Genomic DNA, 15000 nt, shown 5'->3' with positions numbered 1-15000 from the left:
CTATGCCTGGTCAGCTTCATCTGTACAGCAGAAACATCTTAAGTGCCTTTTTTGCATGAACCAACCTGAATGGAGGTGGAGGGAAAAATAGTATAAGTCAATCTTGAAACATCAGATTAGAATAAAATGATATGACTTTGCCACTGCCACTGCCACTGCCATTGCCACACACACACACACACACACACACACACACACACACACACACACACACACACACACACACACACACACACACACACACACGTTAGATTTAGGTGATGACTTTGTTTGTTGGCCAAGTCAGCTCAATGGCAAAATAACTTTCTCACAGTCACCTAAACACACAAACACATTGCTTTAATAATGTAACAACTACACCTTGAAATGTAGGTGGTGCCAAGTCTCTAATAGACACAGGAAGAGGAAGCACTGCTGTTGGAACAATGCTCTGTGTGTTTATGTGTGTGTGTGTGTGCGCATGTGCTACCTACATGTATCAGCAAGCGTCTGTCAGTACCTGAATTTGTGTCAAATGAGTGTGTATGGGGGTGTAATTGGAGGCAGTTCAAATGTGTGTGTGTGTTTGTCTGTGTGTGTGTGTGTGTGTGTGTGTGTGTGTGTTCGTCTGTGTGCGTGTGTGTGTGAGAGTTTGTGCCCCATCTTCACTGCTGTTTTTAACACCAAATGAAAAATCACCTTAGTCGCCTTGTGGTCTTCTTCGGGTTCAGTGTATTTATAGCTCAGAGTTGACACTCTTCCAACAGAGTGAGTGTGTCTATGTCTGTGTTCTGTGTCTATGTGTGTGTGCGTGCGTGTGTGTGTCTGGGACTAGCAGATGGGCTGTCTTAGCCCTCTTCCTCTGCTCCCTGGCTTGTCTTTAGCCCCACCCGTTCAGGACAGGATGCTGCCTCGGGAGCAGATCGAAAATAAACGCAACCCCTGCCCTGAGCATCCCACCGACACGTATTCCCTATGCTCTCCTCCCACTTCTCCGTTTCTTTGCATGTGCCTTTGTCCCCGTATCTCTCCGTCTCTCTCTCCTGATACATGATCTTTCAAGTTATCAATCCAAAACTTCCTTTTTAGCCCCGTATATATATTTTCAGCCAAGTCACGATGACCTCCACTTTTCTCCTCTGTCACCCCACCCGGTGCGACCCCTCTGCTCACGTCCTGTTTGGAATGCTCCCCTCCCTTTCTTTCTCCTACGGGGACTTCCCCTCTCCTGTTGCTCCTGGCCCAAACAGCCAGGTTTGGACCAGTAAACACAAACCGAAATACACTCACAGCGTGAAGGGCGCACACACACACACACACAAACATGGCGTCAAAGGCAAACACACATGGATCGACACCAGATTCGCAGCAAAGGTGAGGGGCTCCCTGCTGGAAGCTGTTACACAAAATAGGAAGTGACCTCACCTTCAGCACAAATAACCGATTATTCCTGAGCGCCGCATGACACATTTGAGTCACACCGGTATAGAGAAATATGTTGGGTATGTGCAAAAAATGAATTAACGTCTCTCTCTGTCTCTGTCTCTGTCTCTCTCTCTCAAACACACGCACACACACATTCTCAGCACAGAGGAATGTGGGAATTTGGCCCTTGTAGACTGTGCAGCTGAGTGCCAGATGAGGACTGGAGCCTGCAGACATGGGTGACGAGACACACGCATCCACAAACACACACAAATATACAGGCAGGACACTGAATATGTGACATGCGTATAAAGAAGCAGGAACACACACACACACACACACACACACACACAATGCAAAATGGCATAAATGAAAAATGCGTTCAGGTTGCAGACATACAAATAAATGCGCAGACATGATCTAGCCAACACACACATGCTGAGCTCACATTTCAGCAGAGCGTGTTGGCTTTCTATATCACTGTCGTATTACTGCACACGTCCAATCCCCATGAGTCCCTGGGGGGGGCCCGATTTTTATTTTTTACATTTTTTAAAATTTTTATTACCATGCACCCTAAATTGGCAGAACGGCAGAAAGAGTAAACAAGGTAGGGAGAGATGGATGGGCGGAGCAGGAGAGAAAAGGATGGATTGGGATAGGGAGGAATGGGTGGGAGCAGTGATGTGGATGGGAAAGGACTGAGAGAAACTAAAATGTTGGGCTGTGAGGGGAAATGAATGGATAGATAGATGGATGGATGCACAGACTACACAGATGAGAGGAGTAGAAAGGGGAAGAGTGATAGATTCAGAGGTGGGGCATGCCTGAAGAATGGGCTCTGAACCAAAAACTGAATGTATATTTCATGCAGGCTTTAGTCACATACAGTAATCAATTTTCTAGGTAATGTAAGTCCATACTGTAGCAAATGATACCTATTGTCAGTCACAATTACTTTAATGTCACAAGATATTTATAAACTCCTTGTTTGTTGGATGATGTAACTATACTAGAGCCCAAATGATACTGGCTTTTTGGGGCAGATGCTGATACCCATATTAGGAAATTTAAAAATTCCGATATCGATATATTGGCTGATGATGTTATATATACAGGATATATACATAAACACAAGATATGCATTGGAGGTATGATATTTTACAGTTAAAGAATGAATGATGAAAGTGTGAAAAAGTGGAAGGGATATATTGTATTAATGTGTGTGTTGACTGTTTGTTTGTTTATTGACATAAATAAATGAATGCAGCGTGTTTGCGCGTGCCGTGCTCATGTCTGAATGAGTGTATTTTGGCAGGGCTGATAGAACACTACGCCATGCAGAGTCTGTCCTGTTCAGTGACACATTGCCTCTGTTCACCTGTCACACACTCGCACACACACACACACACACACACACACACACACACGTGCGCACATACACGTACACGAACAAAATGACAGGAACATGGTCCAAGCTGTTAGAAACCCTCCAGGTGCTGGCTTGCATAGCGTAATGCCTTTGTATCTGTCCCCACCTCTGTTTATCTCTTTCTGCCCCGTTTATCTCCCTCTGTCTGTCTTTGTCGCTCCGCGTCCATCTATTTGTTCCTCCGCTTTGCATCAAAGCAACAAGCAACTTCTTTTGACTCTTCTTCTTTTTTTTTTAACCCTTTTCTCCCCCCCCTTACTGAGACCCACTGTGTAATTCTTTTCAGTGTCGTCTTGTGGTGCGTTCCTCAAAGCGTAGATGCAAACGCACACAGGTGTAAACATGCAAGTAAACACGATACTTCCAAATAATTAACTGGTCCCATGTTGAGATTTTATTTCATGTATTTCTATCAAATAGACCACAGTTTGCTTTGCATTCACAGTGTGGAACAATGAACGGTGCAAATATCCCAGCAGTGTTAAAAGCCATGGACACAATTTGTATGCAACTTTTCCTTAGGTGGCCAGAGGGATAATAAAGTGTCTGCCAACACTAAGGAAAGTTAGATGGAATTATACTATTACTATTTACATTTTCTTCAAACGCATTTTTACTGCTTTGTCTGTAGTTTTTTGTTTCTTTTTTTGGGGTTTTCTTTTTTTTTTCCGCTACTTGTAATAATAGCAATAGTGGAACCTACAGTGAAACCAGCTGCAGTGCCAGTAGTAGCAGACATATCAGGTAAGGCTATCTGGCTTGTAGGTTCTCTCTTTCTCTTTTGTTTTGAATCTCTTTTTGTGTCTGCTTCTCCTTTTCCGCTGCTGTGAATACCTTCAAGTCTGCGGATTCAGGGAGGTAAGAGTATTTGTCTCTCTCTCTCTCTCTGTGTGTGTGTGTGTGTGTGTGTGTTTGTGTGTGTGTGTGTGTGTGTCTCCCAGGTCCCCATTCTAATAACACACAGTCTCCCAGTGAGCAGTGGGGCAGCTGAGTACGCTCCCCTGTAATGCCACAGGGATCTTTGGATCAAATTCACACACACACACACACACACACACACACACACACACACACACACACACACACACACACACACACACACACACACACACACACACACACACACACACACACACACACACACACACACACACACACACACACACACACAGACAGAGCCAAGAGATACATGGATCAGAGAGTATACACACTATGACTTGACACACTGACGGCAACACCCACACACTGGCAAACGCACAAAGAACACACACAGACACACACACACACACACATGCATACAAACACAGATAAAACCTATTGCCAGTTCAGCCACATCCACACCTTTCCATAATTCAGTGAGAGGGAGACAGTGAGGCTCTTCGATTCAGACAGACAACATTATTCACAGACGGACTACTAAACATGGCTCGTTTCACACACACAACTCTGCCGTGAACCTGAGCGCAATCTGTCAAGCAATCCTCAGCTTTGTATTAACTAACATAAATACTGCAAAGCTTCGTCTCATTACGGTTTTCTTTCAGGGCACAGCTATTTATTTCATGTTCCAGGTAACCGTTGACGAGGTTAGTCTGCAGTAACCCAGGCAGGCTCTCTACGATGATGATAATATGTTACTGATATAGCAGCTCTGACAATGGGAAGTATAGTCCAGCTGTGTTAAAATGTAAAGTCAAATTGCTCTTAATTAGACCTTGCTGTAAGGCGCTTTACACTACACTAATTACATAGTGGAACTCTTAAAATGGTGCTATTGCAAACTATGTGTGTCTGTCGGGTTTTTTTTATCCCGCTGTTGATTTCTCGCTCTTCTTCAGCCTGACTTGTTTCTCAATTTCCATCTTCCCTCCAGCTAATCTTCTATCAGTCTATCCCCTCATCTTGTCATCCATCCATCCAACATTTTTCATGTATGCTACATGTTCTTTTAATTGTGTCTACAAGGGAACAGATCCCCTGCTCAGCTTTGCAGCGGTGTGTGTGTGTGTGTGTGTGTGTGTGTGTGTGTGTGTGTGTGTGTGTGTGTGTGTGTGTGTGTGTGTGTGTGTGTGTGTGTGTGTGCGCAACTCTCAAATATTGAACACCGCTGGGATGCAGAGGGGGTAAAAAAAAAGAAAGAAAGGGGGAAGATCCGGTGGAGGGTATCAACACCAACACACCAACAAATGAAAGGATCCCCCCCTCGCCTGCATGCATCCATTTATTCATCTGACCAGCAATCCACCGATCTAGAGGTGTTTAAATATTTACTAGTGCTAAAGGAAATGGTGTAGCACAACAGACGCAGAGGCAGAGGGGAGATTAAAAAAAAAGAAAAGGGATGATTGGGGAGGAGTGCAAGAATGATGATGGAGCAAAGGGATAGAAGGAAGCATTCGGGGCAGAAACTGCTGTACAGCACCCCCTTGAGGCTAACAGAGAATGTGAAGGATCAAGGAGTCTGTCAGTGAAAGGTAACATGGGAGACTCAAAGCCAATAAAGAAAGTAGATGACTATTTTAAACTAGAAGAAAAGAGGAATGTAAGTCTTTAAAAAATATTCAACGACTACTGTAACTTAGTAAAAAATAGATATGATAGGTATTTGGACACTTGTTAGATTGTTAAGATGTTGTATTACAATGCAGGAAGTATGGTCAACAAAACAAGGGAAGGAAAGAAAGAAAGAAACACTAAAACAGAGAGAATGAGAAAGCCGTGTGTGAAGTCTGGGAGCAAAAGCAGAAAGAGAGAGAGATCCAGAAGGACCTCACTGATCAGGGCCACAGCATTTCTTATTTAAACACACCCCACAAACATACACACACACATACACACTAACACACACCAAAACATCTCTTATTTACCAGCTTACGTCTGCACTATTTATGGGGCACTGGGGAGAGGCACAGAAGAGAGGAAGAGAGGAGAGGGGCTAAAATATGCATAGGGGCTGGTTCTTCTGGGACAGACGAGGGGAGTCGGAGAGAAGGGAGGGAGAAGGAGCTAGAGGAAGGAGAGGGACAGGAAGAGAGAACGTGAAAATTGTGGTATGAATGTGTCAGAAACGGAGAGGGAGAGAGAGAGAGAGAGACAGAGAGAGAGAGAGAGAGAGAGAGGCGAAAGCGAGTGAGCGAGAGAAAGGGAGGGACTTTGTATGCAGAGAGACAGACATAGTTGGAAAGAGGGAATGAAGGAGTGCAGAAGGAGACAGTCTGGAGGGAGAGAGGATGATGCAGCGACGTGTCCATGCTGCAATGACCCTTGGGTGTGTGTGTGTGTGTGTGTGTGTGTCTGTGTGTGTGTCTGTGTGTGTGTGTGTGTGAGAGTGAGAGAGAGAGAGAGAAAGAGGCGGAGAGAGCTGGACATCATGCAACCCCTCTGAGGGGTTGAAAGAGGCCAAAGCCTTTTCTAGCTGGCCAACTAGCCTTCTTCATCCATCCGCACCTCATTAAAACACACACACACACACACACACACAAATTACCCCAATCCACTTTCTCTGGCAGATGTATGCACACACTCACACACACACACACACACACACACACACAGACGCACACTCACACACGATAACAGCCAGTAGTGACATTAACCTCCATGGTTGTAGCTCTCCATCTCCCCCAGTCAGCCTTTCTGTCTAGCCCACTTAGAGAGTCCTCCCATGGGGCAATGGAGCTGTGGCAGGTCAGGCTCAGGCTACAAGCTTTCACACACACACACACACATACACACATATAGCCACGGTGCAGCAGCCAAAGAGGAAGAAGTACAAGGAGATGATGGATGAAAAAAAGTTGAACTGAGCTTAACTTACCTGGAATGAAAACAATACAATTAAACTCACCTGAATGATCAAACTTCGATGAGCTGATAGAATTCTCATATATATATATATATATATATATATATATATATATGAACCTTTACCCCTCAGATTACACTTGACTACATAAGTGCCAATCCCTCTTCAAACTGACACCCTCAGTTATAAAATCTTGTTTGAACAATGACTCATTTTACCTTGTTACATTTATAACACTGCAAAATGTAACACTCTTTATAAATCGAACATCACAGCACTGATTTATCCAACTGATTAAGTCAAAAATTCATCGGTCTATTCAAATGGTGTGACCTGGCCAGAGGACAGGAGAGCAGTCATCCGGGATGGAGTGTATATGGAAGAGGAGTGGAGGTGTTTTTGTGTGTCGAATGAAGTGTGTGTGAGTCTGTGTGTGTGTGTGTGTGTGTGTGTGTGTGTAGGTGAGTACGAGTGTGTGTGATGTGAGTTGTGCCCGTGTGTGGACATTAACCGACAGGGTCCAGCAGTCAACCTGCTGTTACATGGACTGGCCAGCCATATGCCCACCACCTCCGGCCCTACATCACTGCCACTTTGTGTGTGTGTGTGTGTGTGTGTGTGTGTGTGTGTGTGTGTGTGTGTGTGTGTGTGTGTGTGTGTGGTGGCTGGAGCATGTCTTCTTCAAAAAATAATCAGTACTATTTGTTTTATAGTATTTCTCTCTTTTTTTGACTTTCTCTGAGACCAACAGTCTGAAAAACAACCACTCGTCAAATAATGCACCAGTCAAATAGAGCACTTTAAGAGTAAAAACCTAGTGCCATTATCAACATTCAGAACTACTCAACAACTGATCTGGCATCAATACCGCTGGCTGCAATATATACAATATTCTTCTGAGAGGGACCTTGTATAGTTTAAACCTGCATGACTGGAGAAGAAAACTAACTGGAGAGACACAGGACTAGAAACATAACATCAAAGCGAACAAGAAGTATGTAAGATGTGTTTCTTATTTATTTCCAGCTGACTTTATATCCTGTTGTTGTCAATAGTGCTTGAATAAAAAGTTAGAGATAGTCATGAAGATGGGATTTTCTGTGTCCTTTTCCCATGATTAAGTGTTGACATACTGTGTTCAGTTATTATCACACCAAGCAGAGCAGAGTGTGTTCTGCTTATTAACTATGATGATGACTGTGATGCTTTTGCAGACTCCACTTAAAGATAGTCTGCAATGTTCCTTTTTTTCCCCATGTTGTTCTGTTTTTTCCACATATATATCCATCTTGTGTTGTGATACAGACAACCCGTTGTGTCATCTATTATGGTTATTGTGTCATTTATTATGGTTTTAATGGTATGCTCTCAGAGCCAGGTTGATCGGTTTATCATGGCTCGTAGGGTTGCACCTGTCCTGGTTGACAGTGTCAATAAATTCTCAGAACAGAACAGAGTGACAGTTACTGGAAACAAATCATTACACCCTGTTTTTATTTCCATGCACCAAAATTAATCAAAAGCCAAGAAGTATTGTCCCTCACCACCTGCTGCAGCTGTCCCTGACCCATTTTCACATTTTTACAGATACTTTTCTTTTCACCAGAAATTGGATGACTTATCTTCATGTGACCCAGAATATATAATATAATATGGAAATATTTACATTTTCTTAGAATGTTTTTCTGCAGCTGATATATTCACCCTAACCCTAAATAAGTGTGAAATGCCAGAATATGAACAGTGTGTAAGGGTTAACAGGGCTACACATTTTGCAGGTCACTACTCTTGGTGTGAAACAGGTGTACGAGATAAGGAGAAGAAAAAAATGGAAAAAGGGCAGGAAGGTTTTACATCATCACACAGACCAAGCCACAGCTGGCCCAGGACCTACTCTTGGGTGACTTATATCCTCCCTTCTCTTTCATACGCTCTCACACACACACACGCACACATGAAAATGCCTGGACCCTAATGACATGAGGCTTGCCAGAACCCCGCTCAGACCTCATGAGGAGAGATGGAAAGAAAGAGGGACAGAGGAATGGACATCTTTCCATTTGAGAGAGAATACAAAAAGATGAGCAGTAAATAGAGAGATTCAATTAGAAAGGATTAGTTTGGATGGAAGAAGGTAGGGGTTATGTTTTGGAATGGAGACAAGCTTGGAAAGAACGTACCTGTAGTTCAGTCTGAAAGAAGAACTTCTGCGGACACTGGGAACAGTCATAGATCTTGTCTTCCTGGCCGTGGACAGCAAAAATGTGCTGCTGGAGCTTGTTGGCCTGCACAAACACTGAAAGAGGGACAAACACAGTGAGTCAGTTACACAGCATTTAAATGATAAAGTAGATCATCCAGTGATTACCACGGCTAAAGGCTTCAAAGATAACGCCACAGCTGAGGTGAATGTTAACACCAGAAACTCAAGGAAATGAGCTTAAGAAGACTAATTCATCTCAGGTGGAATATACTGAGGGAGTTACAGTAAACACTTTATAACTAAGGCTATTCTGACTACTATAAGACAATAAACTAGATGGCTGGAAACTAAGCTGTACAAATAAACACGCAGGAAAAGGAGGGAGTATACGTAATAGAAAGAGAAGAGCGAAAAGGAGCAAGAGAGAAAACAGGAAGATCTATCCTCAGCAGACCTTGTGATATTTATCAATAAATTATCTCTTCTTTTTTTAAACTGCTGCTCCAGTGTTGTCTCATACACTTTTTTTTTTTTCTTTCTTTCTTTCTTTCTTTCTTTCTTTCTTTCTCTCTCTCCCCTTTGTTTCAGTAAACTTTTGGTTTTCGCTGTGAGTGTGTATGTGTTGAATTATTAAGTCTCCCCATAGGAGTGGTGCCCATCTTACTAATTCATAAACCACCAAGGAATTGAGTTAAAGTTTAAAGCGTTGCTGTGTACCTGGGGGGGAGGGGGGGGGCGGGGGTGTATACAGCAATGCACACAACACATGACAAACTCAACAACTGAGGGAGGGAAAGAGTGATGGAGTGACACAGAGAGAGAGAGAGAGAGAGAGAGAGAGAGAGAGAGAGAGAGAGAGAGAGAGAGAGAGAGAGAGAGAGAGAGAGAGAGAGAGAGAGAGAGAGAGAGAGAGAGAGAGAGAGAGAGAGAGAGAGCACATGGGGATGGAGAATGAGAGAGGGGAGGGAGAGAGGTAAGGTGCAGACTTCTGGTAAAATAGGTGGTGAATGAAACTAAGAACACTTTAGGTGTAATTTGGACAGCCAGCATTTTGTTTTTGCTCTCCAGTGGATCCCAGAGGTATAAGACACTTTATATTTGGCCTGTTTGGTGGTATTATGTCATGACATTTTTGTACATGCGTGTTGTCAGTACTCCTTCACAGCTGTGGCACCCTGCTGGAATATTGCTCCCATGGTTAGATATTCTAAAACAATGAATATTCCTAATATGATATTACTAAACCATAAACTTTTACAGCCATTACAGCCACATTTACTCTGTGTTCATGCTGTAGGTAACCCTGAGAGGGTCATTTGTGAGCCACAACAGGTAATGAACTGATACTTGGAATAAAAGCAAACCATGCTTCCAGAAGCAGCATTTTTACCTAAATATATATATAAATCCTTAATAACCAGTTTGGTACTTAGAGAAAGTGATCTTTAGTAATGTTAAATGCATGTTCAGCTTTATATTCATCAACAGACTCCGGAGCAATTAAAATACACATAAAACATCTCTACAGTGTCCCTTTAGTAGCACCAAAACAGTGTTTATAGTCATCTATGTCTCATTGGAGATATACAGTAAAATCTGTAAAATTGATAAATAAAAGAACAGATTGGCAGAATGACTCCAGTGAAGCACATATCTATACTTTTCTTCCTATATTTTATCTGTGTATGTTTACTAACTTGCCCCATTTGTCAGGTTATCTGTGAACCCATCTCCATCGTTGGATACAAAGCAGACAGGGCACGAGCAAGGGAGGAGTTGCCAGTGCTCCTGTCCTTGAAGGTGAACGTGTGTGTGTGTGTGTGTTTGTGTGTGTGTGTGTGTCCGCCTTGTCTCTCACCTGTGAAGCAGACGGGACACTTGAAGGTACCTCCCATGCCTTCGAAGCTGTGCTCTATCAGGTGGCAAAGCAGCTTGGCAGGTGAATCAAACATCTGGTTACACAGCTTGCACTCGTGATTGATGCCCTCCTCTGCAAATCGGAGACAGACACACACACGTTATAGGCTGGATTAAGCAACACGAAAAAAACAGGAACATAATGGCATCATTTTTTCCATATTGATACAACGCTCACAACAGATTGCACAACATACAGAAAGTGTCAGACAGGGGCATTCAATATAGTAATGTGAAATAATACAGATATGCAGGGAAACAGTAGCCACATAAGCAGAAATGCACTTGTAAGCCATATGGCAATGACAGGGATATCAATAGAAGTGACTCGTATTCATTAGGATTCACCAGAGGGCAGTGAATCCCAAACTTTTTCTGTCATGCACTGGCAAACAATTAATTCATTATCCCCAATTAATTCCTTAAATGAGTCAGACTGTAGAGTTTCCACACAGCAGATATGTTGACTTTACATAGCAGAGAAAAAGCACAGGTGGAGCTGATAACACGAACGTCGGCTTAAACTGTTCAGCAATTGTTGCAAAGCAATGCAGCAATTAGTGATGTAATGAGTTCCACCTGTGTTTGACAAGTCAAAGTCTCTGATGTGAAAAAAAACCCCACTGTATTCAATAGAAGTTTCAATCCACATTTCTCCCCTGTTCATATCATAGTCATAGCATTTTATCACTGGTGAACGCTTTAAAAATGTGTGATAATTTCACTTGTTTCCTAAGCAACGTCACTTGCAACCCCATGAGAATGAGGTGCAAGTAGCTATAGCTATAGTGTGTATATTCCTTTGGGCAGAATGGGCAACAAGACAGGACTTTTAAATTGAAACGAGACTACACTGAAAAAAAGTGTCATTACAAAAAAATAAAAACTACCATTTTTTAAAGCTCGCTCACAGATCAATGGAGTTGTTAAGAGAGATATTATAATAAAGGTAGTATCATACACTCCTTTTTCTTCCCTGCTGCATGCTTTCCTTTCATTTTTCCATCTCTTGTACACTCCCCCCTCTAACACTCACACACACCGACCCCAGTGCCATGTCTGCCCCAACTGGTAATTGCCTGTCCTCCCCACCGGGGCTGTGGATGATCTGCCCTTCCTATATCCATCCTTCCCTCCCTCTGTCCTCGTTATCCGTCCTCCCCCACTGGAGTCCCACATCCATTCCTCACTTTGCCCATTTCCTCCCTCTGTCTCTCTGTATCACCCCTCTTGGTCCGTCACTTGCTGATTAATTTGTGCGGGCTCCGATTCAAACCCCTGACCCTCCTGTTACTTCTCTTCACATATAGTATACTTGTTCCCCCTCATTTTTTCAGTCTGCGTTCCCTTTTTCACTACCAGTTGTGTCTGTCTTGAGTGTCAACTCTTAATACCTATGCTTGAGCAGAATCTGTTACACGTTATAGAAAATGTGAACATAATCCAATGCTTTTATTCACATGCTGTCTCATTCGTATGATGTCTCAGTACTGGAGATCTTTTTTCCAGGAACCTTCACAGCTCATTTTGTGACTTCCACACTTCATACTTCATAATATAAGTCACACTAATATATATGCATGGCTTCAGTGTAAATAAATAAAAGTAATAAGCTATCCCCTCCATGAAAGATCAAGAAGAACAATGACAGGCTTCGAGAGCTGAAATCACATTTGAACGTGATCAGTGTGTGTATGTCTTCATCACCAACACACATGAGACTGTATAGCACCAGTCTCCATCATTCCTTGTTCTTCTCATTTGGAGATGATACCAGTGTGTGTGTGTGTGTGAGTGTGTGTTTGTGTGTGTGTGTGTGTGTGTGTGTGTGTGTGTGTGTGTGTGTGTGTGTGTTTGTGTGTGTGTGTTTGTGTGTGTCTATTTAAAGGATGCGTGAATGACATCACAGCACCCACAGTGAAAGGCCAGATGAAAGGTGGGCATCATAAACATACACACACAAATACACACTCGCACCCCTTGACGATCAGGTCTCCCGCCTGTTGTCCTTATCGCCATTGTACCATACAGGACCGATGCCACAGTCGCCCACACACACGGCAAAACACACATACACACATACACACACACACACACCACATGGGGCAGCACACACACATGCACACCATAGGACTGTACAGCCCGGAGACATCAGATGGTGTCTTCTGCGGGCCAATCTGTGACCCCTTGTGGAGTTGTGCACACACACAGACACAATACACACACTGACTCAGAGGTACACACAGACAATTCACGGAGAACACAATCTGTGTCTTTCTCCTTTTTTGTCACTTATCTCATGTCCTGTACGTGAAAATGTACGTGTACACACACACACACACACACACACACACACACACACACACACACACACACACACACACACACACACACACACACACACATAGACACACACACACATTCAAACAGTCTGCAGAACTTCAGCTGCAGAGCTGCAGGGGATTGTGGGGTTAATAACGTCTTCAATCATACATCCATGACACCCATACTGACTAAGACACACACACACACACACACACGCACACACACACACACACACAAAGATTCCTATCTCTCCTTGCCTCAAAGGCCGACACAAGGGTGCCCTAATCCCGTCTCAATAGCTGTGGGGGAGTGTGTGCGTGTGTGTGTGGTGGGTGCCACATGGGCTTATATGGATGAGATGGTGTGCTCCGTGGTCCCCGTCCCCACACACACGCACACACACACACACACACACACACACACACAAACCTCAAAGGCTGCTAGGTTGTGTGTGGGGCGCCAGTGTGTCCGAGACATACTGAGACAGATAGAGGTTCATTATCATTTACTAGGAGATTGAAACAGCAGGAGAGAGTCACATGGAGAGACACAGAGAGAGAGGGGGAGAGAGAAAGAGAGAGAGAGAGAGAGAGAGAGAGAGGGGGAGGGAGGGATGAGTGTACAGCACTATCATTTTAATCAATTGTTGTGTTTCATGTTTTCATTATTCCATTGGTTTTCTTTGTCTTAGTAAAAGTATACTTTTATTCAACAATGGACTTCTTCAAAAGATGAGAGATACAAACGGCACAGATAGAGGCAGAGGGTGAATAAGTTTGTAATGCCTACGCTTCAGTGATCTCAGTGTGTGAGTATGTATGTACGTGTGTGTGCTGGCGTTGTCTATAGAAGGCACCTTAAAGCTCTTGCCCTCAGTAAGGGGTAACTCTCTCTTTAGAAGTTGGCTCGCACTCTCCCACGCTGCCAGGATCAGAGACAATGGTCAAACATCGGCTACCTTCACATGCACACATGCACACAATGATATGCCTATTACCCATAGTCTGTGCATCTGGAAAGTCACACTTACTAGTCTGACACATACTATATGTGACAAAGTTGCTATTACAAAAAAACCCGGATTAGAAATAAAACAACTGTATGTATAATGCACTAATTTCATCAGGGTATGCATTTATTATTTACTTCTATTTGAATCTTAATCACATTAACAGCTGATATGTTTAGTCATTTTTTACACATCAAACGCAACGGAGGGTCCTCTACTGTTGTCAGTCATTTGGAAGAAATTACAACTGAGTATTTTAAGATTAAGCTGTCTTTTTTTTCAGAACTAAATGAATAATTTTTCTTGAGTTCAAGGTGACATATTCAAATTGCTTATTTTGACCAAGCAACAGTCTATCACTGTAATAAATAAAAGTGAAGGGAAACATCAAATTTTAGAAGTCACCTAGCCAATTATGAACACTTTTGCTGAAGAAATCACTTGAATCACTATTGATTATTAATCATCAATCATTCTTCTGTTGATTGTTTCAGTATTAATCCTGACATTTCATCAGCACAATGCAAAATGTGTTTCTTTTGTGCGTTGTTGCACTCATTTCTTTTTTCAGTATGCGAAAGAATGTGTCTGGGGCCCTGCACGCGGATGGAAATCAGCCTGACGAAAGAAACTTTACAGGCTAATTAATAGTCAATCGATTATAGGGTGAGTGGAAAAAAGTGGCCACAGATGAAAAAAGACTAAACTAGAGTGAGAGAGAGAGAGAGAAAGAGAGAGAGAGAGAGAGAGAGAGAGAGAGAGAGAGAGAGAGAGAGAGAGAGAGAGAGAGAGAGAGAGAGATTATTGAAGGGAAAACAGTGAGGTGCAGAGAGATAATTGGGCTGTCCGGAACAAGGGCATGGAGAGAGGCCTCCAATGCCTCTGTGTGTGAGTGTGTGTGTGTG

At 43.0% G+C, this 15000-nt stretch overlaps 1 protein-coding gene across 1 annotated transcript in view; it reads right to left on the bottom strand.

Moving 5' to 3' along the window:
- The window catches only part of znf423 (zinc finger protein 423), a 148972-nt gene that overhangs the window by 5317 nt on the left and 128655 nt on the right, over positions 1-15000 (bottom strand). The window contains 2 exon segments of the mRNA XM_062420351.1: positions 8822-8937; positions 10703-10834. Of these exon segments, the coding sequence (XP_062276335.1) occupies positions 8822-8937; positions 10703-10834 (248 nt within the window).

This window comes from Scomber scombrus, chromosome 6, assembly GCF_963691925.1.
Source record: "Scomber scombrus chromosome 6, fScoSco1.1, whole genome shotgun sequence".
In the NCBI taxonomy this organism is placed as follows: Eukaryota; Metazoa; Chordata; class Actinopteri; order Scombriformes; family Scombridae; genus Scomber; species Scomber scombrus.
The sequence above is the reverse complement of the archived record's forward strand: the minus strand, read 5'-3'. Positions and strand labels throughout refer to the sequence as shown.